Here is a 26,136-nt window from a genome sequence, read left to right as displayed (position 1 = left end):
CTTAGCAGAAATAGTGGTGGACGTGACAAATTACCCTGGCCAGAAACGTGTGTGTGTGTGGGAAGGCAAGGTGCCACAGAGCAAAGGCATAGTGCACTTTCAGTCCAGCCTGAAATCAATGTCCAATTTATAATGCCTGTAACTAATTACGTAAATGGTGCATGGGACCACCTACTGATTGTGCTGTGTGTGAGTGAAAGGAGTTAGTGAAACATGGAGGCTGAGGAAGTTGCAAAAAAAGCTATGACAAGACCAAAAAAGAACACAGGAAGGAGTTACTCCCAACAGCTCCGGCCTCAACACGCCTCAGACTCCTTAAACCTGTTCCAGCTAACTGCCTAGACTTTAAAGTAAATCGGACAGAACGTAATCTTCAAAAGGTGTGAGAAGGTTTAGTCCAGTCCACACTTGACCTGCATACTCTCTCAGGTACAGTGCATCCTATTGGTATTCAAGCATGCGCCTGGTCCTGAGCACAGGCAGCAGTGCGTTGAACAAATTCAGTGTAGGCCAGGGTATAGGAGAGTTATTAAGGCTTATCAGACAATACTGGCACAACTGCACAGAGGGGAGAAAGACTATGACTAAGACTGATGATTCATCAAAAACCTCCGATTACCTCCATGGAAGGAGATCTAGCAGCCTGTTTATCTCTAGATAAAAAGCTGATTAAAGTGTATCTAATTAAATGATAAGACTAAATGAAATTGGGGGCAAACCCAGAAAAGATTCCCCAACATACACTTGCTGCAGGTACACTAATAACTGTCTGGATGGTTTAATGTTAACTTTATGAACACGCACACACACACACACAGAGTGCGAGGGAAATTGTGATCCTCTGTTAAGCTGATATGGCTTTTGGACGTGAGTGCAGAGAGTGAAAGGCTAATTGGAGCACACGTGAGTGAGAATAGCCACATGCCAAGGAGCGGCTTGTACCGAGGTCGCTGCGTAATGTAGGACAATAAGATGTGTGGGTGGAGTGGAGCAAGGTCAGCGCGGGGCACGTAGAGCATGCCGATCGGCCTTATCAGCGTCCCTCAGCCATGTGAACACGCAATAAAACAAGCTGGCCGTTAACAGAAAAGGGCCGGGGGTTTCTAATGTCGTTTATGCTTTTTTGTTCCCTCCCATAACATCTCAAACGTGCGCCGTTTCACAGATTATAATCACGTTCCAGCATACTATGAAAAGCATGTGAGGTAGCTGGGTCAGAACAATGCTGGTGTAAATTTGCCTGCTGTAATTTATAATTCATGTTGTTCACAGTGGTTTGGGTGAAGAGAAAAATAAAACCGTACAATAAAGAGAGGCAGCAATATAAAAGCAACATCATAATGTTTTATTTAATCATATTTTACACTATTTAGAAAAGAAAACACAATGAATAAATAGAAATTTAAAAAGCAACTCTTAGTGAATGCCTCACCTTGTTTTTTTTTTTTGCATTGCGTTTCATGATAGCTGTGGGTGTCCTACGCAGGACACCCGGCGCGGACTGGCTCACAGGGACACGTACAGCGGGACAGGCATGCGGAGGCGTGGATGGGTGACCCCCCCCCCCACCCCCCCCTTTGGAACGCATACGCACGCGTGTGCGCATGGCAAAAGAGAAGGAATCAACACACCAGAGACAACACCTAGAAACGGATTGCAAAATATCTACGGTATATACACTGAACAATTCGTTAGCCAAACTCCAGGAACCACCTCCATGTGGCCCGGGCACTGCTGGCCGAAGAACCGAAACGGATCCGGAGTCCGGCTTTGGAAACACCCGGCGTGGGCGCGGATCTGGGTTTCTGTCTCACCAGTCTCTTGCAGGGCTTCCTTTATGAAACACATGAATTGCTTATTCACATTAAAACTGCACCATGTACAGGGTATAACGATACACACACTCTACGTACACGACATGGCCAGTATGTTGCTGCAGTCTCTCCACGGTGTTCGAATACACTGCGTTCCTCCTGATCGGTGAATAAGGCAGAGAGTTGGGCTGAGCCCGGGCAAGCAGAATCAAAGCACGAGAGTCATTCGCAACCTCTGCCTGGTAGGCATAAGGGTCGCCCGAGCAACCGCCCTTTCTGGCCTGCTGCCCGGTAGCGTCTGGCGAGAGTAAAATCTTTCACAACTGAGCCAAAGAGAGAGAGAAAGACACGGAAAGAGGAGAGAGGGAAAAAAAAACTGAGAATGGTAGGGGCCTCCCGCGACGCGGCGAACGCTCTCATGCCGGCGAGTGACGAGGAAGGCCCGATTGTACGAGCCTGAGAGGCCGGGGAGAGGGAGAGGAAGTGGAGGCGGGGAGAGTCGAGGCCCGGCCTCGCCTGCGCTCTCTCGCACTGGCACTGGCGCGCGGATCAGGGCTCTGCGTGTTATCTGACCTCTAGGCAGTCCAGGTACTCCAAGGCCAGGTCGTAGCAAAATCGATACTGCTCCTGGAACAGCGGTAAAAGCATGTCAGTCGGCGGGACGGCCCGTTCAAAGCTTCACGCGGGCGGCGCGGCGAGGAGCTTACCATGGTCTCCACCATGTTGGGCTTGGAGTTGCGGAGAGTCTTTACAGCATAGAAGACGTCCGCCATGCTGTGGTGACGAATCATCTCCATTATCATGGTGCAGGCGCAGAAAGTGCCACTCCGCCCACCGCCGTTTCTGAAACACACAGCCGCGCTCTTTCTCTCAGAGACTTACTCTTAACGATGTCTGAGAAGAGGTCAAAGAAGGTGCCGTTTTTAACAATGTGCATCCAGTTATTTGGTCGGGGGGTTGTTAAAGGGGTGCCTCAGCTGGTACGACGTACACTGAGTGAACACGCCACTTATTCTATGAAACAGGTGCTGTCTGGATGTAACATTTATTTGTAAACACTGCAATGCAAACACAATTACTAATCAACAACAGCAGGTGACAGGCAGTCCAGAGAAATCTACATGTACATATAAACACATAGGCATGTTGATTTGTGCTTTACTGGAAAGGTTAATAATGAACGAACTGGCACGTTTGTGGAAAGAACAAGACAATGTACCATGACGTCATTAACTTGGGAGTACACAGACCTGACAGCAAAGGGGGTTGGTAGATCCAGCTAAGAGCTGCAGGAGCTCCTAATGAACTGGACATGTAACTAATGGTGGGGTGGGGTGGTGTGCGGCTGAGCTCACAGGCAGTGGACCACGGTGCGCCCATCGCTGCATTCTCGCTGCCACTTGTGGACCTGGGCCAGCAGGGTGAGGAAAGCCTTCTTGGAGTCCGGGATCTCGCGGTAGGCCGACCAGCGCAGGAACTGGAAGTGGCGCACGACCAGGTGACCCTCCTGCAGCTGGGGGAAGCAGAGAGCGCAGAGAGCGCGTTAGCGTCCGTAACGTCTGAACGAACTTGCTCAGCAGGGCACTGAGAGGCGGCTCTGCTCTTGGGGTTGGACATCTCGAGGAGGTGATAATCACCGTCCCACGATGGGACGCTCTCAAGAGTTACACATGGGTCCCGTGAAGATGCAGGGGGGGATTTTTCCATCCGGCACAGTGGGACAGAGGCTGAGGAGAAGCAGAGCTGAGGTGCCGGTAACTCTGCTGACGGAGGGGTGACAGACTTATCGACAGGCATGTGGGAGGGGGGTCCATTTTGAGGGCAGCAGAGCTTTGGGAAGAAGGTTTTGACTGAAGAAGCTGTCATGGCCAAACAAGGTAGAGGTGAGGTTGAAAGGCTGTGTCTACACACACCATCATCCACATACTCACGCACTCTTACATTTAAAGATGTAGACTGGCTCTTATATGCACGTGCGCACACACACATGGACACACAGACACACACCCACCGAGCACATTAGAAACACGCAATGCAAACATCATCTTCAATTTAAGAGACATTACTATTCTGTAAGAATAACTGACCACAATTTTGCTTCTTCAAATATATCTGAACTGAATTTACTTATGGTCAGCTACTGCAAAGATAAATTAAGCAATTAGCCTCTTAGGCCATTAGCTTCTGTAAATTGGTTGTGAACTCCAAAGAAACTCACTCAAGCCAGAGGAAGTTAGATGTCAGGCTAGTGTTTTAATGAGGTCTGCATTTAATGGGGCGTTATAATGGAGTGTCACCAGTGTTAACCCCCTGCTGACACCATGATGGGAACGGCTAATAATGAGCACGTTGTATTTCATAACACCACCTAGTGACCAGTGCCATAGACCTACCCGTGTGATGTTATTGACCCGGTAGAGTCGTGTGATGACATCATCATCAGTGGACCTTGAGAGCAACTCCACTGTCATGGGTCCAAACTGCTGCATGCCAGTCTCAGGCCAGTACTGCAGACAAGGCTGAGAGAGAGAGAGAGAGAGAGAGAGGAGAGAGAGAGAGATATTGAGCATGTATATCATGCACTAAATTGCTATAACAACACTAATACACTTACTAGTCATGCTTCTAAAGTATATTTGAGTTAAAATTTGCATTTGACAGAAGAAAGGCAGATAGGGACACAAAACAAGAGTGATATTGACACAAGGATTAAAGAGGGGGATGAGGATAAAGAGAACACAAAGGTGAAGAGGGGCTCTAGCGTGACGGCAAACAGCAGGAACAAAGTGGGGTGTGTGTGTGTGTGTGTGTGTGTGTGTGTGTGTGTGTGTGTGTGTGTGTGTGTGTGGGAAGGGCGGGGTTAATCAGCGGAGCGAATTCAATTGTGCCAGCAGCATATCAAATATTCAACTCATTCCCCCATATCAGCCGCCTTTAAAGTTTCAGTCAGCACTCATTTCACAAGATGATCATCTCCTCTACGTGTCAACTCATTTTCACCCACGACGTGGGGCGATAAAAGGCAAACTGGCTCACCCATGCCCGCGCCCGCCTCTTCATTCACAGCGGCGTCTGCGGGCGAGAGCGCTGCTAACATGCTAACCCTGTGCAGCGCTAGCAGAAGGTAGTCTTGGGGAGAGCGTGAATGGGATGGAGAGAGACCAGGTGATGCCCTGTCACGGTGAGTGCATTAACAGGGTGGTGGGAGAGAAGCAATATTTACACAGATGTGTACACGTGCACGTACACAGAGAGTGGAGAGGGTGCAGGGTGTGTGAGCACTAATCCACTCTTTAGAAGGGTTAGACATGATTGAGACATGAAAGAGACATGAGAGACAAAGTTAAGAAGTCGGGTGCACAGCGGGGTGAAGTGTAAACAACTACTCCACAAACACTAGCATAACATATGCAATAGGGGACAACGGCAAAATGCACACGCACGCACACAAACACAATCACACACACTTGCACAGGATCCAGACAGAGAACAGAATGGGGAAACACGTCCCAGAGCTCCCTTCTCTGCACTGGAACATGCACACATTCAAGATGGCATCCGTACGGGCATCCGGCCGCCCCAGCCCCAACCAGGGGGTTCACGCGGGACCCTTGCTGTGCGTGCCCCTCGGAGAGGAGCCTTTCACCGTCTCTACCTGCTCTCAGCCCGCGTGCCCAACCTGCAAATGCAGCGTCTCAGCGCCACATCTGACCGGCGAGCCGAGAAGCGCATCCGGCTAGCAAGGACGCAAAGGCTATGGGCGGTCCCTTTACTTAAGGTCAGGGAGCTTTCCACAGCAGGGCAAATACAGACATCTGGGCCGGTCCATTATTCTCAGTCTGTAGAAGGCTGTTAGCGTTTCGACACCGGAAAGATGCACGTCTGAGTTAATTAGGGTCCGGTTTAAGGGGTAGCACTGTTCTTTTGTCTATACTGTTCTTTTGTGTATACTTTTGTATATATATTCATTCCCACATACCCAGGCAGAGTTGGACTGGTTCAACTGGTTAAGCATGACGACCGACGTGCAGCCGTAGTCGAACACCAGCCTCCAGAAGTCAGCGGTGGTGGTGGGCAGCGGGTGGGGCGTCACCACGAAGGCGGCAGAACGCAGGAAGCTGTCCATTAGCGCCGCGTTGATGTAGCTGCCGGCGTCCCCCTCGGCGGACACGAGGAAGGCCAGGGCGCGGTCGGGCGGCAGCACGTCCATGCTGCGGTTCTTCTCGCGGTTACGTGGCAGCAGCGAGACGCTGCACTCCTCCACATCCAGGTGGGGCGTCACCGAGTTCAGCGTCTGGGGGCGGGGCGGGGGGCCGTGGGGGAGAAGGCTTAGAAATTGAAGGCAACACAAAAGCGCGGGCTTCCAAGGGCCGGCAAAACACAGCAGTGGGAAACACACCGTTGCCCTTTGATGGATGTTTCTGGAAAACCAAGAACTCTGTCTTTTGAACAGTCTGTGCTAATGCACCATCTGTAAAATGACCAGGAACATGAACTAACACAGCCAAAAAAGGTCAATTTGATTTCTTTAAAGATCAGCGAGAGAGGGTGAGAGGGTGGGGGGAGAAAGAGAGAGAAAAGAAGAGAGAGAGGAGAGAAACAGAGGGAGAAGACAGAGGAGCGAGAAAGAGAAGGGGAGAAAGTGGAAGGGAAGAGAGAGAGAGAGAGAGAGAGAGAGAGAGAGAACAATGCCCAGAAGAAGAGGAGACGGGGAGGAGAAAGTGTGACAGCAGGATGGAGGAGAGGCAGAAGAAAGGAGGAAGAGAAAGGGATGAGTGATGGCGCACAGAGCGCTGAGCACGGCTGTGAGGGTAGACAGGACGTGATGGGGCCGTGACTCGCGTCTGCCAGTTGGGCACCATGGCCAGAACTTTCCACAGATGACAGAGTTTTGTTTCAGTACCGAGAGAGAGAGAGAGAGAGAGAGAGAGAGAGAGAGAGAGAGAGAGAGAGAGAGAGAGAAAGAGAGAGAGAGAGAGAGCACGCGCAAGGACAAAACCGATGAAAAAAGGCGGCTAAGCCATATTTACTTAACACAAACTCACCACCGTCAATGTTTGCAACTCCCCAATATTTCACATTCTAATCGCCAGGGTGAGAGAAGGCTGAACCACATTAGTGGGCAGTGGGGGAATCGGCGCGGGGCTTAATGGCAAAAAACAAATTTAAGATAATCGCGTCCGTAATGAACAGGCGCATTACGCCCTCTTGGACGGAATTGGATCGGAATGACAATACGGTCGATGACTGGAGCTGACGGCCACCTCGCTTCGCCCACTCATCCGCAACGGCTCCGCAAATGGCCCGTTCCGATTGGCTCCTGGCGGCAACGCAATTAAATCTTCTGTGCCGCGATGTAGCGGCGAGCGGGTGGCTGGAAAGCGGCGCGGGCGACGCGGACGCGAGACTGTTAATGCCTTAAGGCGGGGAAAGGCGCAGGGAAACCACCGCGGTGGCGGCGGCGGCGCGGCTGGTGGCGAGCAATCAGCGGCCCGTCTGGAGATCCGCAGGAGACCCGTTTAGCCGCTGCGTGCTGCCCACGTGCTGCCCGTGTTCTAATTGCGTCGGACGTAACCAACGTGCACAGAGCCCGGCTAGGCGAGGTGTTCTGCACAGCCCGCTTGTTGGTTTTTGTTTACGATGCCCTGTGGAAGACGCCCGGTGTTTTGTGAAAGGTTATTATGAATCTGCGAGACGTGCCGAGGCATTAGCGGACAACGTCAAACGAGCGCTCGCGGGACCACTTCGCCGCTCTTTTTTTCTTGGCCGGCTCCTTTCACGGTAATCAGACGCATTGAGAGGCCTTCGCCGGCTGTTTCCTCTACCCTGAAACGCAGCGACTGGATCTGGCCATGGCCGCGGCGCACGCGTTTAGCCGGCCGCTTAAGAGCAGACTGTAATTACGCACGTATCGCAATCATCTGTTGATTTCTTTCGGCGGGCAGAGCAACCATCGCCCCACTGAACAAAGACCGAAATTACAGGTTGTCATGAAAAATGGCTTCACGTCCACGGCAAAACAATGAAGGTCTAGGAGAGGGAACGAAAACAAGTGTGAGTCTGCAAAACGGAATGATACAGGAGAGAAAGAGGACTGGAGGTCTGAATCTGCAGTTCTCTTTAAAAAATGCCTTGCCCTGAAAAACCACGGGGAATGTGGCGTGCGGTAGGCAGCCCTGGAGCGGCTCGCCAGGGGTCCCCGCACATCCTCACGGGTCCTGGGCCTCACCTGGAACTCCTCTCGGAGCTGCGAGGTGTTGCTCTGACTGTCCACACGCAGCATGTCCTTATAAGTGAGCGCAAACTCACTGATCGGGATGGACGTCTCCCCACACAGGCACGCCTCCAGGATAGCGTCGTGAATGAAGACGTACTGCTCCTGAGAGAGAGAGAGAGAGAGAGAGAGAGAGAGAGAGAGAGTGTGATAGTGCGTCAGAAAGAGAGAGGGGGGAGGGAGGGTGTGAGTGATAGTGCGTCAGAGAGAGAGAGAGAGAGAGAGAGAGAGAGAGAAGTGGCAGAACCCAAACGCGTCTGCTTGAGTAACACACACTATGACAAAGTGTTGAAAGTCTGTTTTGCGGGGCCAGACAGGACAACAGAACGTTTCCTTAGCTGTGCAGCAAACGTAAACACTCCCACACAAGTCAACAACATGCCAGCTCCGGCCCATGTTCTCTAAGTGCTATCTGTACATTTTCTGTATACTGGACATGTCTTATATGTCTATCCATGTCTTTTTACTGACTATTGTAAGCGTCTTTGGGTCCTTGAAAAGTGCTATATAAATACAATGTACTACTACTACTACTACTACTAATAATTATTATTATAATAATATAATATATAATATAATACGATTATTATTATATTTCACAAACCATTTTAGTATGGTACTAAGAGAACGTGGCAAAAAGTACATTTTTGATGAAAAAACAAGCATAGATGTTATCGCATGTCTCCCTGTCTCATCTCTCTCTTTCTCTCGTAAAGTTCGGCCATGAAAGTCCAGCACATCTGAACAGCGCTTTTTACAGCAGCCATCGTCACAAAGCAGCTTTCCAGCCGTCCACACCCGAGCCCCGGCGAGCAGGCCAGAGGCGACAGCTGCTAGGAAAACCTCCCTACGAATCCTGAATCCAGCCTGAACCGGAGTTATAGGCCGGAGGGACACGGTGAGCTCAACCAGCTGGATCCTGCACGCTGACATTTTATTCGTCGATATATGAGCGGGCGGCAGAGTGTCTCTTTGGCCCCAGAGATCTCCGGGGAATTCGAAAGCAGTCTAGACACAATAATCGTGTCGAGTTCATGAGTTGCAAATGGGTCGGACTTGCGGCCGTGGTCTTCGCCTTCCAAATGTTCGTGCGTTATGAAGTAGACAGTGATTACGCTGAAAATAATAGCCATTATTTTTTTGTGTCCAGCTAAATGCATGGTGGTAAGACTATTATGGGGTTAAACAGTGAGAGCGCTACAAAGCGCAGGGGTGGCTGGGGTGGCGCACTCGCTGTTATTAAATATATCCGCATCTGTAATTTCAATCTTTCTCCCGACACAGAATCAAATAAATAATTCGCATATTATCTAATTATCTCACTTACCTAATTGCCTAAACATCTCATTAAAATAAACAAAGTTCAGACAGCGTTCAACACTTGTCAAGTGCTCCATAAAGCCGTTACCTGACAGCGGTTTACGAACGTCAGAGCATTACGCGTGAGCGGGTGAGATTTACGGCACGAGCCCGCCCCGCCTCACCTCCGTCTGGATCATGTTGATGCGGCGGGAGCAGAGCGTCCTCACGCAGTTGTAGATGTCCACCACTCCCTCGCACTCCGCCATGTCCAGCATCACGTCCAGGACGATGTAGCAGCCCGTGCGCCCCGCCCCCATGCTGCACACACACACCCGGCGCGGACGCCGACATGTCAGTGGCTCCGACTAAGGGCTTGGCTAAGGGCCAAGTGATTTCGGGGGAAAGATCTAATTGTGATTTTTCTCCCCGATTTCTGATTTTAATACTGAGAAAGCTGTTGTGTTTTATAAGTTATCCTGAGAGTGTTCAGCATTCATAGGCAGCATCAGGCATCTATAAAGCACAATTACAAATTTGTCTTGTTTCCTACATGAGAAGAATCAGAGGACGCGCTACAGGTGCTATAGGAGAACCATGACTTAAAAAATGAAAGAATTTCATATATTACAAACACAATTACAATCTACAAATGCGGATCTTAACGATAGTAATGCATTAATATTAACAGTGTGTTCATTCCAAATTGCTATTCCTGAAGGAAACTGATCATTCAGTCCTGCCATGACAGCTCTCAGGCTTTTCTTCCAAAATAGTACATTCCTGCCTGTAACAAAAAAAAACCACTTTAATTACATAGTAATTACATAGTTATGTATGCGTGCGTGTGTTCACGTGTACCTGCAGTGCACCACCACAGGGCCGGCGTCAGGGGGTGTGGAACCTTTCACCCGGCGGAGGAAGGCCAGCAGGCCAGTGGCGTGGTACGGTACGCCGTGCTCCGGCCAGGACGTGAAGTGGAACTGACACACCTCGTGCTTGGCCGGGTAACCCCGCTGGAGAAGACGGCACACAGGTACGAGACGGGTAAGTGATGTGCTGTTTACCAAGCCTACGTGAAAAAGTCCCTGCGGCGACGCATCTCTGAGCACATTCTCCAGAAAAAAAACAAAACAATTACACAAGTGAAGTATTTGGGTTGTGTTTTGGGATTAAGGAGTCAGTCACGCTATTACAATCAATAGCATTATGTGCTTGTTAGATTTTAGAGTATTTTCAGAGAAGCCTTGAAAAGGATCAACAAAAATAGGCTAGTTGCTGTGGGAGAGAGTGGGGCGGGGCGAGGCGCTAACCCGCTCCATGGCGAAGGTGCGCACGCAGTATTCGGCAAGCGTCTCCGTCTTCAGGAGTGTGATCTTAATGTCTCCGTATAGCTCGCTGTCGTCAGGCCAGTACTTACAGCATTTCATCTGAACACACACACACACACACACACACGGAAATGTTACCTGACTTGTTGGAATCCAAATGGAAAGTATAATTGGGAAAAAAGGCAACGTGTACCACAATGTGTAACACAATTACGGCCCGAGTGCTGGAGCGAGGGTGCTCCACGTGATACCGCTACGCTCCGCTCCTTTTTCACTCATCAATTAAGACTCTGAAGCGAAGGCAAGCTGTGCCAAATTGCCCTGGGGGGGAGTGTCGGGGGCTTTGGGGATCGCCTGTGCCGCAGGTGTGGGAAAACAAACCGCCAAGACCCTTCCTTCATCTGGCACGGGGCCCTCCTCGGTCCCTCCCCGGGGCCCGTTCGGCACGGAGGCAGGGGTCTGAGGGAGGCGGCAGGGGGACGTGGCCCGACGTAGGAGAGACTTACCCGGCCAACCTCCACCAGCTTGGTGATCATCACGATGCTGTAGCAGTTCTCCTGCCACACCATACGCCAGAAATCATAGATCATGTCCTGCTTTGGCCCTGGGGATGGCAGGGGGGGAGAGAGAGAGAGAGAGAGAGAGAGAGAGAGATGAACGAGAGGAGATGCATGTTGCTGGAAGCAGAAAAGGACAAAGGGAGTTGGGGGTGGAGGGCTATGAGAAAGGACAGTGTGGATGGAAGAAGAGGGTAACAGCCGCAGTCTGGATTTTAAGACAAGATGAAAGATATGGAGGAATATAAGAGATACAGGCATAGCACACGAGCAGCAGGGGAGTGTGAAGGAGAGTGAAAAGCCATATTTACGCCAGATAATACGCCGACGGGAGGAGAGGAGGAGAACGTGTGATAGAGGGAGAGAGGCGGGGAGAAAAAAGACCTCCAAAAATAGCGAGGCGCGGGGCAGACGAAGGGAGAGCAGAGCTGCAGGGGAAAACGCAAGCGGGACAGCTCGGGCTTTGATGGAACGCCGCCGTGTGTCGTCTGACGCCCACAGCCGGTGAAGAGATGGAGCCTAGGCTCGGCCGCGCCCCTGCCGCCCGCCACCAGAGGGGGACACGCGTCACGCGCTGTCAGAGATTTTGCCTCTGTGATGATACCTTGTGCATACAGTCCGTCTCTCTCGCTCGCACTCACTCTCTCCTTATCTTAACATATTTTTAGCTGAGGTGAAGATACTGCTCTGTGATAAAGACACACTAAAATCAAAAAAGTGAAGTCAGAGTCTGAGTATACTGTAAACCCAGGCAGGCTACGGTTAAGGGCTTATAACTGCACAGCACGAGGCACTGAATTCATTTGGCTACTCATTTGCAGAAGAGCAACACACACTCACCAACTCACCTTTATTTGAACCATCTACCTCATACCTGAACTAACCGGCCACTTTCTCAGGAAGATGTCTTTTCTAGGTGTTTTTAATAAGCGCGCTGTTCTGACCATCTGTGGTCCATCTGTTGCCATGCCGTCCTGGAAACCAATCAGCTTCTGAGCACTGCTAACCAGATTATTATTGGCTGGTAGACCATTCACAACACTGTGTTAACACTGACACAATATTGGTGTTATAGTGGGTGTTGGGCTGGGATGAATTTATTAGCTGTGTCATTGATGCTGGGTTTTTACATGTCAGTCTCTCCACCAGCCAAAGACAGCAGACAGGGACCCTCGCTGGAGGACAGAAGGGTGGGAAGCAGCGCCTGGGCCCTGGCACAGCCAGATGATGTGGGTGATCTTAACCTGGGAGAATATCCCTACCATACCTTCAAGCTAGACTGCACTTTCGTGTTTGGAAAACCCCACTCTGGGAAGGTGCATTCTGGAATCCGCTGGCATTAAATGCCGCTCAGATTCCAGCGGTTTTGTTTATACGTGCGAGCGGCTTCAGCTGCTTTGGCAGCGCGACGTAGCTCAGGGCTACAGGTGTGTGGAGGATGGCACCAGCTGCACGCCACCGGCCATGGAAGCCTGCGGGGCGATGCCCGACAGCCCTGCAATGGCCTGGGGTTAACAACCTCCAGCGAGTCCCCCTAGGCTCTGCTGTGTGCGCATATGCTCACAAACGTGAGTGTGTGTGTGTGTGTGTGTGTGTATCAGCCATCTCCTATCTGATATTACCACAATGCACCAGCACTGCTTTGTAATTAATATTAGATGCCTCTCACTCAGCCCTAGTTATCATTCCCCATCATGTAAAATCCCTTTGCGAGGGATTTCAGTGGGGTGACAACTTCTGGGTGGTAGTGATCACCCCTGAGTGCTGGCGGTGGAGCCATGAAGGACAGCAGCTGCTCCCCCCGACCCCATACCTCACCCTGCACCTCCTCCCACACGTAACGCCACACCTCCACCCCACACCTCCCCCCACACATAATGCCACACCTCCACCCCACACCCCCACCCCACATCTCACCCCGCACCTCCCCCCACATGTAATGCCACACCTCCACCTCACACCTCCCCCCACACATAACGCCACACCTCCACCCCACACATAACGCCATACCTCCACCCCACACCTCCCCCCACACGACACACCACACATAACCCCAGAGTCAAAGGAGAGAGAGAGAGAGAGAGAGAGAGAGGGGGGGAGAGAGAGAGAGAGAGAGGGGGGGAGAGAGAGAGAGAGAGAGAGGGGGGGAGAGGGGGTGGTGGTAAGAGGCTTTAGGATTTATGCATATAAATGTGGAGGGAGATCTGAAATAGATTAAAGAAGATGTAAGATCTTCTGATGAAAGTCCTGCCTTTGTGTGTGCACATGTGCGTATTGTAGAAAGAACAGCAACTGTATTAAACAAAGACAAATGATTACACATAATTCAACAGATGAACAAAAGCAGGCAGACAGTGAAGAGACAGAGAGAGGCACCAAAATCGAACACAGAAAGAGAGATGAGACGGAGACAGACAGGAGAGAGAGTGATGAGACAGAAAGACAGACAGGATAGCTAGAGATGAGACAGGCAGACAGACAGGACAGAAAGACATGAGCCTGGGAGACAGACAGGACGAGCCGTTGTGGCTGTGAGGTGGGTGGAGGTAGTCCTCTGACGTTGCTGCATCCACCAGTTACAGTATTTGTGTGAATAATTCAGACCTTCACATCTGTAGAAACTGGTGACACATTTACATAAAAGGACATGCACGCACGCGCATGAGAGCACACAGATGAGAGAACACACACGCACGAGCACACGTGAGTGCAAACATAGCTTTAGGCATCGATATTCACAGATTCAAATCCACTATTCACACAGAAAATAGAAGCGAGGAACTCACCTTGAGTGGCGATGAAATGGTTGGACCGCTGATAGCCCTGAGGTAGATAGACAGAGATGGACAGATGGACAGACAGACAGAGAGAGATAGATAGATAGATAGATAGATAGATAGATAGATAGATAGATAGATAGATAGATAGATAGATAGATAGATAGATAGATAGATAGGGTGTTATATTCAAACATGCATATATACAGTCTTATCATAATAGATGGATAAAAGTGTAGGTATACTGAATATTTAAGGGAAAAAATGTCTTTGCACCTTTTCCAACAAATTTCCTAAATTGCTGTTTTCTTTGTGTTCTTCACTTTGCATTGACAAGAAAATTACAGCTAAAACCCCACCCCTTAAATCCTGGATCACTAAGAGAGTTGTAGGCTGAACAACAGTAATTTACCTGAGATGTGACACACAACAAAGTAAACCCTGCCTCTAGCCAAATGCCCATCTACAGCTCATAAAACCAATCCAACATAATTACCATCTGTACCGAAGAGAACACAATCACCTTCACTATGGCAAAGACAATGATGTAACTTGTCTTATTACTGACAGAAGTAATGTAGCAGGTAGACGATGGATCCTACAATGATATGATACTATTGATGTGATGATGAGAGTTATGGCAGCATGCTCAGATGATGTAGGAAACTCAATACAGGAGAACAAGTAGGTGATTGGTCTTAGGACCAATTACAGTGTACACACACGGGAGCCTGGCCTGGCTCGTTGGCTGGTGCATGGATCGCCACTTCTATTGTATGTGTCAAGCAGGTGACAATTCTTTTGATTCACACAGATCCAAATTCTCCAACATAATAGCCTTATGTTTCCTGTTCCGATTACACAGCCCCTCACTGGCTTATTTTATAGGCGCTATATTGTGGATCTTGTCCTTTGGGGCATGTAATTCTGCTTCAGGCAACGCTGACACACATGCGTGTTGCTTGTGTAAACACACACACACACACACACAGGGGTAGAACATGGCCATATGTTGACTAAGTTCTGGTGGAGGTGGTGTGTTTGGTCTCTCCACACTCCATGCATCACTCCGTGGAGAGCAGCTGCCAGAGGAGGAGGTGCAGAGAAGAAACACCCCCTGTCCCTCCCCGAGGACGCTGCTGTTTCTCCCAAGACAGCCTTTGATACTCTCCGCTCACACACGCATGCGAGTGTGAATGCATTCTCCGCCCTTCCGAATCCCCTGACGTTTATTCCACTGAGCCAGTGCTTTTGCCTGCAAGCCTGTCCTGGGCCCCCAACACACACACACACACACACAATTGCACAGATTCGCACACACAGCCTCAGTTCCCATAGGCACAGGAACATCAGCAGGCAAACCCAGAGTGACATGCAGATTACATAATGATAGCAATGAGAATACGCAAACCAAACCGGACAAACCAGTGTGTGCAAAACTAAAATGTCACGAACACGGCACCTGGTCATTTGGACTTGAAGTTACCTGCAGAGTTGTCAACATTAATCATTTCTTTAAATGTTAAAAACTGGGTTCTCAACCAATTACAAACCCAGTCTCAGTAGAGTTGCCAAAAGAAATGTACTAACAATTAGGTTTGCAATTTCAACTCAATTAGCAGCATCAATTTTCTTCATGTTATGTCAAACCTACTAGAGAATTGAGGTAGATTTGACCCAGAGTGCTGCATATCTAACAGGTCTTTTAAAGTCCTTTATATCCCACTGAAATGCTGGTACGTTCACAAGTCAATTTTGGCTCTTGAAATACTCCCGCGCTGCATAAGGAGGTCAACCACACTGTGGCCTCCGAGAGGAATCTGAAAGCCGCAAAGCAAATGTTGTACATCGTCAGGCATGTGGGTATGTGGGAGACGCTGGCAGGTGTGACCGTGACCAAGCCCGCGTGGAGAAAACGAAGCACTGGAACTGCAACGCGCAGGAAACAAAAGGTAAACGAAGCGAACGCTGGGAGGAGAGCAGCTCACACGCTGAGTGCCACACTGTTAAAGGCCAGCGGCCCGGCGCCATGCAGAGGGAGGGGCGTGACCGCTCCCCGCCCACTCAGTAGACCCGCCGTCGGCTGCGCTCTTCCACGGGACGGCCGCGAGTCACACCACAGCGGACCCGGATGATGGGACGGGAGGCGGCGTGAACGGGAAGCGTCCGTGGGAGGTGATCTGGGATTGTTCTGGAAAGCCTTGCGTGGAGGGGGGTGGTGCTTTAAGCCTCAGGCCGAGTCAGATTACTGTGGCGAGGTAAAGCATGCCGAGCGCGAGATGGCAGGCGCAAAACTGCGCGGCTGTAACTGGGGGAACAGGCAGAGTGAAAGCGGCACACGGAAATGGATGGACGGGTGACGGAGAAGAGGAGAGGAGAGTACTTACTTCCCTGTTTATCCGAATCTAAGAGATCCCAAATGAAAGGGGAATGAGCAATAGGAAGAGGAAGGGGAAAAGAAGATGAGGGAGGAGGGACGAAGAGAAGACGGAGGGAAGACGGAGAGGCTAATTAAAGTGACCAGGGCAGAAATATTAGAGCCTGACCTAGAGATGGCAATCACATGAAGCCTGTATCCTAGCAGCACCTTACACAAAGCTGCCCCTCCACAGTGTGCAGCGTTGGAGTACAGGTCTCCCCTCCACAGTGTGCAGCGTTTGAATGTAAGCCTCCCCTCCACAGTGTGCAGCGTTTGAATGTAAGCCTCCCCTCCACAGTGTGCAGCGTTTGAATGTAAGCCTCCCCTCCACAGTGTGCAGCGTTTGAATGTAAGCCTCCCCTCCACAGTGTGCAGCGTTTGAATGTAAGCCTCCCCTCCACAGTGTGCAGCGTTTGAATGTAAGCCTCCCCTCCACAGTGTGCAGCGTTTGAATGTAAGCCTCCCCTCCACAGTGTGCAGCGTTTGAATGTAAGCCTCCCCTCCACAGTGTGCAGCGTTTGAATGTAAGCCTCCCCTCCACAGTGTGCAGCGTTTGAATGTAAGCCTCCCCTCCACAGTGTGCAGCGTTTGAGTGCCATTTCCTGCTATCTGCAATATTTTCGGACACAATGAACTTTTGAATAGCTGACTAGAATTCCACTGCATCCCCTGCTATAAAAAGAACTGTTTTGCTGCACTATTTCTGCCTGTGTGTCTCAAACCTTAATATAGATGTTTTGTTCTTATTTTAGAAGATTCTGTCCAGGCAGAAACATAGCTGGAAACGTGTCTGTCTCAGTCACCATTTTAGTGCCGTTCCCTGCTCTGCTGGTTGTCCTGTACAGAGCAGCTAGCAGTACTGCTGGGTGTCCTTCATTTTCACCAAATACTACAAAGATGTCCTCTGTTTTGCACACCATTATTCATCTTAAACCTTGAGCCAATTTTACATTTTCCTTTCAGCTTCATAAAAAAGGTTCAGAAACCACATTCCTGTATAATGGACCTTCCTTTCCTGTCTAAACGAATGCTATTAGTGATGAATATAAGAGTAATGCACCGCCGCTGGAAACAGACGGCCTCGGTCTCCCCGCATCCTCCCACTCTGACTTTTAAATCGCTATGATAACCTGTTCACCAAAGTGGGAATACCGTAAATGTCCCAAGATCCCAGAAAGTTTGATAGAGAAAGAAAAAATGGTGAACCACCTCAGAAAAACCACAAAATGGCAGCTCTTTGGAAGTACAGTGTAGACTGACACTACCAGGACGAGACATAGGGGCTAAACTCTCATTCCTCAAGTACATTTCTTCCATAATAGCTTCAACACAGTTACTGAGTAATTCACAGTCGTTAAAGAATAATCATTGTTAATAAATAACAATAGGCCTGGTGTTTAAGGGTGTAAACACAGCCCTGTTTCATCTGACTGACTGACTGGACTCACTGGTGTAGCATTGGGAAAAGCCTGGGAGTTGAGCAGAAGTCGTGCTGAGGACGAGGCCCACCACAGCCAGCCGGGAGGCCGACAGGGGTGGCACGAGGGGGTATTAGGGGGTCTTCGTGCGAACGCAAAGTCCGTGGCGTAAAATTATAAACCCAATTTCCATGGGCCCGCCCCCCACCCAACCCCACCCCCCATAACATCCCGTGAGTTGAGAATCATACAAAACAACCGGAGCTTACGTCAATGTAGTTGGCGTTGACATAGTCGGAGCTGGGGTCCGCCAGGAGAGAGTGCAGCTTGACACGGTGGCGCTCGTCTGGAAGCGATAAAAACAAACACCTCACACACAGCTCCATGAATATTTAACTTGTGTGGGGGGTTTTGTATGCTGCAGTGTTTTTGTATGCTGCATTGTTAACAATGTTGCCGACTATATGTTTGTTATATTTTCAATTTCATGTTTTCATTATGTTCTTCTTAAGTAGTTGCTAAGTTACATATCTGCTGATGCTCGGTACTAAAATTAGCTCATCAAAGTTAAGAAACAGAGAGGCCGCTGGGCTCTCCATTAAACCCAGACTCTAAAGATCTTATCCATTAACTCAGAGACGTACAAGGACTTCACTGACTCACATTAGAAATGGTTCCTCAACATCGTGACTGTGAGAGGCAACCGTGTCCCTGACAGCGTTAAGGGTAACAGTTCCTAATGCTGTTCCCTCCAGCAGCATGAAGAATGACGGTTCTGTTGGCTGTTCCCTCAAACAGCACATAGCCCAATAGTTCTGTTGGCTGTTCACTTTGACAGAACAAAGACTAATAGTTCTGTTGGCTGTTCAGTTTGGCAGCATAAAGACTATCGGTGTTCTTGTCTGTTCAGGAACACTCACGGTCCAGCAGTGTATCATGTCTGCCTTTGGTCTTGTCCTTCTTTTTGGTGACATCCCAACCATCAAAAAAGCTCTGTGCAAAAACAAACAAACAAACAAAAACAACAGAACAGTGTTTACTGACGGTGAGTGGTCCAAGTTTAATCTTCCAGATAATGAGTGTGTCAGCTTTAATGTATGCAAAAGATAAAACCCTATACTGTGCACATACAAGCATTTCTTACGACAGTGTACTTTCGTTGATTCATCTGCAGGAAATAACACAGTGTAAATGGACATTTGTCATAGGAAACGTAGCCGACGGAGCAAACCCACAATAACAAATGACAGTGTCGCCGTGAAGCTCGCATGCACAACAGCTCCAGTTCTGCAGCTGCAACTCCCCTACACAGCGGAGCACAGTAGCCCACAACCAGGCCGTTCACCACATACCTGCTGCGCTGGATATGCACGTAAAAACCAAAACCTCAACTAATACCTCACCAAATAGCTGCCAAACGTACATTTTAGTGTTCGATTTCTGTCCATTAATTAGCTTTCCATCAGCCACGCTCTGATTTTCCTACTGCACACCGAGAAGGAAGGAATGGCATGCAGCTCCGACAGAGACAGCCATGCAGCATCCGATCACTTTCTCCATGCGCTAAATTTCCCCGTGCGTGTCTTTGACCCCAGGAGCGGCCCGGCGCCCACCGTTTGGGTCCTAATAGGCACGAGCGAGAAAAAAGGGCCCCGAGAAACAAGCAGAAGTCACACGTCACCCCCTGCCTACTAAGTCCCCTCGGCCACTACACGCTCCGGCAGCCGGGGCCCACATCGGAATGGGTTGTACGGCTTTGCTGAAATGAGGATGCTAATTCCTCGTCAAAGGCAGCAGGCGTGCGTGCATGTGCGTGTGCGTGTAGGTGAAGGAGTGTGGGGTGGGTGGCTCTGCATCTATGGTCAGGGCATGGCCGGCATGCTGATGAGAGGATTACTTACGCCCCTGTGTCTCACCCAGATAATGCCACCTTTAATTCAACTCCCCCCTCAAGTTACAAATGCCCTGGCTGAATCCCAGTGGACAGGGCTTTTGTCTCAGTTTCTCTCTCAAACAATTTTTCACAAACCTTCCTCCTGTTACCTCCTATGCTGCACCAAGAACCCCCACCGTGTCCTCATCTCTCCAGCTCTGTATCTCCATATGTCCTGTCTTTCAGGGAGGTGCGACTCCCTCCAGACGGCGCTCAGCGGGACACTTTCACATGACTCATTCCCTAGTTAATGTTCCCGCATCCAGTTCCACAATCAATATTCCGTGCCTCTCTGTCTCTCATGTCCTCGATTCTGCCAGATGCTTGACAAGATGTGACGTGCCCCCAAGGATCGGACAGTGCCCATCCTAAACCTGCGCTCGATAGGTGCTGACGTAGATGGGGTCTGAGGCAGTTTTGAGGTTCCGAGGCAGTTCTGAGCACCCTTGGAAGCTCTGGGGTGTGTCGTGTGCCCTCCAACCCACCGCTGTCCGAGGTGATCATGATAGCATGGTGATCATGAGAGCCCTCACTGACCCCCATGAGACACACCTCACAAACCCCTCACAGACCCCCACGAGACACCCCTAACAGACCTCTATGAAACCCCCCTCGCATAGTGTGGCAGATGAATGGGGATTAAGACCTTTCACTTCTCCCAGAAACCTTAATTTCACCTCACAGTCATCTCACTCTTAGAAACACTGAAATCAAATGTCATTTATTAGACTCACTTCTGGCACTGACTTCTGATGCACATTCAAATGCAGCCATATCTAAAACAACCCTAAAACATTAAACGTCAAGATTTTTCATTTTTCAAGTATTTTCAAGTACATATATTACAGTTGAAGAATACTTGTGTGCCTTTTAAGTGCAATTTCCCTAGCTCTTGGACTTACTATGATGGATATCACCTCCTTTGCAGCTCTGAAGTACTGATACAAGCTCTCCTATAAGCCCCACCCCCAGCCCTTTGGCTCCGCCCACCCCTGCCCTCACCTCGTACTCCTGCTTGAAGCCGTAGCCCTCGGCTGTCTTCATCTGGTTGATGTGCTGCAACAGGTCGGCGACGCGCACGGCCGGACGCAGCTGACCCGTGTGGTATGGGGAGCTCTTCCTACGGCAGTGTCGGCGCGGAGAGCCGCCCAGCAGACTGCTGGACTCATTCACCGAGCACCGCTGCTCAGCTGGCCAGAGACACACACGTACACACACACACGCGCATGCACACACGAGTGGGCACACCCACATGGATGGACACACACACACACACACACACACACACACACACACACACACATACATACACACACACACACACACACACACACACACACACACATACATACACACACACACACACACACACACACACACATGCATGCACGTGTGGGCACACAAACATGCACGCACACGCACGCACACACACACACACACACACACGTACCAGTTTAACCTACACATACCATAAGCCATAAGACAGCAGAGCAAAACAGCATCTCCTGAGACTGAAAACACCAGAATGGAATAGAGTTTAGAAGATTAATAAGATAATACACATTGTGCACTAACAGATAACAGACTATGGATATATTCACTCAGAGGACAAACATATTCAGTCTGTTCAGGGTTCTATTACGAGTCGTTCCCAGTTCAGTAGGAATATTCCGGAGACTCACTGAAATCTGGCTTTGTGCCTTCAAACCTTCAGCTCCTAAAGGCTGGAGGGAGAATGTCCAGCCACACGAGGAGAGCTGAAGTGTGAGATCTCTAATCGCGCATCACGGAAGAAAGAACTACAAGACAGCGCAAACTGGCACAGGAGATGGCAGGGAGAGGAAGGGGCCTGGGAAAACGGAACTTCTTTCAAAAATACACATCATTTGCTTGTAGACTGCGCCGCGCTACGTGAAAGCCGCGTTTCAGTAAGTGCAATTCACAAGACTGTGCCTGCGAGTGTGTGTGGGCACAAACGCACGTGTGTGTAGGTGTATCCGCGCACTTTCTATTCCTCAAAGCAAGCGGTATTCAGTGCTCTCGGTCGAATGGGCACCTGGAGCCACACACCTACCCATCTCTCAGCAGAAGCGTGCCGGCATTCCGAAAGGAGAGCGTGGCCGTGGTTCCCGAGAGCGTACCGCGATGCTGGGGGTGGGGGTGGGGGGTCTAAGTGTGGCTGGGCTTAGCGCTACAGTATTCGCTACTACAGACATATAGGCGGGGGAACCTGTATGGGTCTACTATGTGTTCAAGGGCATTTACATCTATGATTGCAACACACACGAGTGGAGACCATCGTGTTGAATTCTTGTAATTAGATGAGTTTGTGTGTAAAAACAAAAGGTCTATTCAACCTCAACCGGCCTTAGCAGCTGCTGCTGTCTGGGTTCCTGTGATATTGAAGGAACAGAAACATCACGATGAACGCTTCACTTCCATACTGCTACAGCAGCTGTGCTCTTCAGTACGCGGAACTCAGCTGGCCAAGCCGATTGCCCTCTGACCCTGACATACTACTGTGGCTGTGCTACAGGCCCGGATGAGCATCCCTGGTCATGTCTCAGAACTGCTGGGCAATCAGCGGGCGCTCTCGCACCCAACGCGGCAGACCGACGCCCCGGGTACTCACTTCTGGCACCAGCGCAGCCGTGCGTGTCCAGGAAGGTGTGCGTGGTGCGCTCGTCCTGCTGCAGCGTGCTGGGCTCGGTCGGCCCGCAGTCCAGCGAGCCCAGACGGCGGCTCTTCTCCTGACGGTAGGTCATCGCCGCCTTGTTCATGTTCACTTTCTTCCTGCTGCGAATCGAAAGATGGGGAAAAAAAAGGAAGAGACAGGGATTGGAGAGAGAGAGAAAGAGAGAGAGAGAGAGAGAGAGAGAGAGAGAGAGAGAGAGAGACACATGAGCGGCAACAATGGTAAGGCGACGGAATGGACGGGAAGGGAGGATCATGGGATAGGTGCGGAATCAGAATAATATGAGCAGAAGGCGGCGGGCGGCAGCGATGGGATGATAGGGAGAGTAGGAAGGAGGCGAAGGGGTGACCTGGGGAACGAATAGAGGATAAGGACGAGATAGCTGGGCTAATCTCCACAGAGTCAAGCTAAACAAAGGAGGGCAAAGAAAGGGATGAAGGGATGAAGGTAAAAGGAAAGAAAAGGAGGGGGTTTCACTTACGGGTAGTACGGGTAAGAATAGACGTCCCTTCTAGGGAGGATGGAGAGAGAGAGAGAGAGAAAGAGAGAGAGAAAGAACAAGAGAAAAAGAGGTGAGATAGCAGTTGGGCTAGCACAGCGAGTGGCAGGGTTCAGTTCACTGTTCAGAATGCAAAGACGTAAGCTGGCACATATCAGCAGTAGCCGAGGGGGTCGGGGAGGTGATTACCTACTGCCACAGTCAGCAGTGTGACCCTCCTCATCAGATATGCTTAAAGCAGCAAAGATTACAAGCAACCTCTGTCAACACTTAACACTCCGCTACGAGTGTAAATCGGTGTGTAGCAGAGGGCAGAAGAACAGGGCTCAAAAAAAGGCTCCCAACCCCAACAAAGTTCTTGACCCCACATGCTTTTCACATTTAACTAAAGCCACTGACCCAGAAGAGGACCACTGAGCCTAAAAAGTCCTTGAGTACTGGCTTCTGGACACCAGAGCCTCACATGGCCAGGTCACGTGACCAGGCGATGGCGTGAAGGACGCTGGCGAGGAAGGTTCGGCTGGGGCGGTGAAGCTGGCTCCCAGCTAACGCTGGCTTAGGGAAGCCTCGCAGAAGAAGAAAGCTTCTGTTATTTTACTTTGACTTAGTGGCTATTCGTCCCGTCCGGCAGGAGGGAATGTCTGCGTGCGAGTGTGTTGCCGTGGGGAGGATGTGCTTTGTGACACGCTGTGGTGTCACGGCGTCAGAGCCTGAGGGTAGTGCTGCTGCTGACGTCTGATAACCGCCAGACACACACACACACACACACACACACACACACACACACACACACACACTCACACACACACACACACACACACACACACACACTTACCCTTTCTTGATGACGATAACGATGGCTCCCAGCAGAAGTATAAGGACCACTAATCCACCAGCACAGGCTCCCAGTATCAGACCCATGTCCTCGGCATGCTGGGATACCTCCAAAGCTCGCTTATGGTCCTTACATGCAGCTGAGAGAATGGGGGGGGGGAGAGTATTTGTCCAAAACTTGACTACATAACAAACGTTGTCACCACACAGCCAGTTTCAGTTTCTGTTCAAGCACTAATGCGGTACTGAAGGAGCACACGTCCTGCAGACAGACAGTACAGACCTCACTGCAGTGAGACTACGTCTGTGTCCCCGTTTGGAATTTCTAGGTGTACACTTGTTTGGAATCGTCTTGACATTTCTACACCAAAGTAGGAAATGTGAGATATGTGAGTTATGGCTGCGGTAACAACCTGGCCACTTCTTAAGCACTGTTTAAACACAGAACTCGCACTCTAGGACACAGAGGCTATAAGGGGGAGGGAACGCGAGCTCAGTGCTGTGGGCTAACCCTTACAGAAGTCTTACAGGGCTGTGTGTGTGTGTGTGTGTGTGTGCGCGTGCGTGTGTGTGTGTGTGTGTGTGTGTGTGTGTGCGTGAGTGCGTGTGTGTGTGTGTGTGTGTGTGTGTGTGTGTGTGTGTGAGTGTGAGTGTGTGTGAGTGTGTGTGTGTGTGTGTGTGTGAGTGTGTGTGTGTGTGTGTGTGTGTGTGAGTGTGTGTGTGTGTGTGTGCGTGCGTGCGAGTGTGTGTGTGTGTGTGAGTGTGTGTGTGTGTGAGTGTGTGTGTGTGTGTGTGTGTGTGAGTGTGTGAGTGTGCGTGCGTGCGTGCGTGCGAGTGAGTGAGTGAGAGAGAGAGAGCGTGCAAGAGGGAAAGAGAGGGTCACTGACCCATGCCAGATACAGCGCGGATGAACCTGAGCTGTGGGCGTCAGGAAAGCACAGCGGTTTGGACGGACTTTATCTACCCCGATTCCATATGCGCGTGATTTCAGCATTAGCGGTGGTCACTTATTACCACTGTTCAGCTCGACCGTTACGATGACAACACTTAGGAGAAATGTGTAATCTGTTTCAGGTGTTCAATCACAAAAACATTTACACATGACAATGATTTACACATCATTACTGAAGTCACGCGGCGCAAAATGCCCCAGTCAACAGTTCGGCAAGCCCTGCCTAAACACCTGCCCCGTGCCACAGCCGTGCCTACGGTGTGCACCGCGCGCTTCAGGACAGGTCTGGCACGTGCGAAGGTCATTACCAGGGGCAACCAGACCCACTGAGTTGATCGGCAGGGCTGCAAACAGCTTTGGCGCCGAGTTCACATATGACCGAGGACGGGGAGCAGGACTGTTGGCGTAGAGACAGCTGTGTGACGCTTCACACGCTCTGGAGAGGATTAAGCCACGCCCCGAACGCTCCGGATGGAGGGGAGGGGATCATTCACCCCGTTCAATTCCTCCTGCGCCCTCTGTATCCCTCTTCCTGCGATTTTCGCCGCAGCAGAAACAACAACGACAAAAAAAAAAAAGAGTCTCGATTCACAAGCCAGTCAGAGGAGCAGCGTGAAATCTGTGCTCAGATTAAAGCTGATCCCGGCCCCCCGCCGCCCCCCTGCTGCGCGCCTGCCGTTTGAAAAGCACGGAGACGGAGCCGCATCACTGCGCCATCTGCCAGGGGAGCTCTAATTAAAAAGTGCTCGATGGGTCGGATAAATAACTGCGTGAATAAGTGAATATGAAGAGGGAGATGATGGTTTAAGTTGGAGGAAGGCGCGCTGCTCCACATTCCGTGGCGTCTGATTAACGCGTCCGCTGGCCTGTGAGACCCGAAGCAGGTAATAAGTGGGGAGGTGGGAAAAGACAGGAAATAAAAATGAAAAGGCCACTTGTTTGGTGATTAGGTGAAGAAATGGCTACTTTGTGCTAGTCTGGAGAGAGCCGCCTGAAAGTTAATACAATGGTAAACGTTGTCCCTTTGGAAATAAATGGAGCCAGTGGGCTTGTTCATCACAACTACATTCAGAGCCGAACAATGACTTTCAAAGTTCTGTACAATGAGGGTTAACCATCTCCACTGCGTGCACGGTGTGAGTTTAGTCAGTTTAACTGGTCCACGTGACTCGTGTGCCTTACCAGTGTCAACATGGGTGATTTTAACCACTACATACAAACACAGATTTATTGAATTGAAATATTGTATCTCGTTTATGGTGTGTAGCTGAGGCTACATCAGCAGGTCCCCATAACTCAAACCCCAGCGCAGCCACCATGGTCCTGTAACCATG

The 26,136-nt window shown here is 50.2% G+C and overlaps 1 protein-coding gene across 10 annotated transcripts in view; it reads right to left on the bottom strand.

The window, feature by feature from the left end:
- Positions 1 to 1,324: 1,324 nt before the first annotated feature.
- The window catches only part of ptprua (protein tyrosine phosphatase receptor type Ua), a 142,459-nt gene continuing 117,647 nt past the window's right edge, over positions 1,325 to 26,136 (bottom strand). For 2 of the 10 annotated variants that reach the window (XM_027009770.3, XM_027009768.3), the window contains exons 14-31: positions 23,852 to 23,990; positions 22,999 to 23,028; positions 22,455 to 22,618; positions 20,825 to 21,012; positions 18,810 to 18,882; positions 18,159 to 18,235; positions 16,440 to 16,457; positions 14,062 to 14,098; positions 11,225 to 11,322; positions 10,701 to 10,817; positions 10,249 to 10,403; positions 9,573 to 9,708; positions 8,044 to 8,193; positions 5,794 to 6,108; positions 4,208 to 4,333; positions 3,170 to 3,327; positions 2,522 to 2,657; positions 1,325 to 2,441 (exon numbers count right to left, since the gene is read on the bottom strand). In XM_027009770.3, coding sequence (XP_026865571.2) covers positions 2,379 to 2,441; positions 2,522 to 2,657; positions 3,170 to 3,327; positions 4,208 to 4,333; positions 5,794 to 6,108; positions 8,044 to 8,193; positions 9,573 to 9,708; positions 10,249 to 10,403; positions 10,701 to 10,817; positions 11,225 to 11,322; positions 14,062 to 14,098; positions 16,440 to 16,457; positions 18,159 to 18,235; positions 18,810 to 18,882; positions 20,825 to 21,012; positions 22,455 to 22,618; positions 22,999 to 23,028; positions 23,852 to 23,990 — 2,180 coding nt within the window. In that variant the 3' untranslated portion in view covers positions 1,325 to 2,378. Of the gene's footprint in view, positions 2,442 to 2,521; positions 2,658 to 3,169; positions 3,328 to 4,207; positions 4,334 to 5,793; positions 6,109 to 8,043; positions 8,194 to 9,572; positions 9,709 to 10,248; positions 10,404 to 10,700; positions 10,818 to 11,224; positions 11,323 to 14,061; positions 14,099 to 16,439; positions 16,458 to 18,158; positions 18,236 to 18,809; positions 18,883 to 20,824; positions 21,013 to 22,454; positions 22,619 to 22,998; positions 23,029 to 23,851; positions 23,991 to 26,136 lie in introns of those variants that run through there. The other 8 variants (XM_027009771.3, XM_027009772.3, XM_027009773.3 and 5 more) reach the window with 8 other exon arrangements.

Source organism: Electrophorus electricus, chromosome 6 (genome assembly GCF_041902795.1).
Source record: "Electrophorus electricus isolate QZ-2024a chromosome 6, ASM4190279v1, whole genome shotgun sequence".
NCBI classification, from domain to species: domain Eukaryota; kingdom Metazoa; phylum Chordata; class Actinopteri; order Gymnotiformes; family Gymnotidae; genus Electrophorus; species Electrophorus electricus.
Note: the sequence above shows the minus strand (reverse complement) of the source record. Positions and strands in the feature narration are given on the sequence as shown.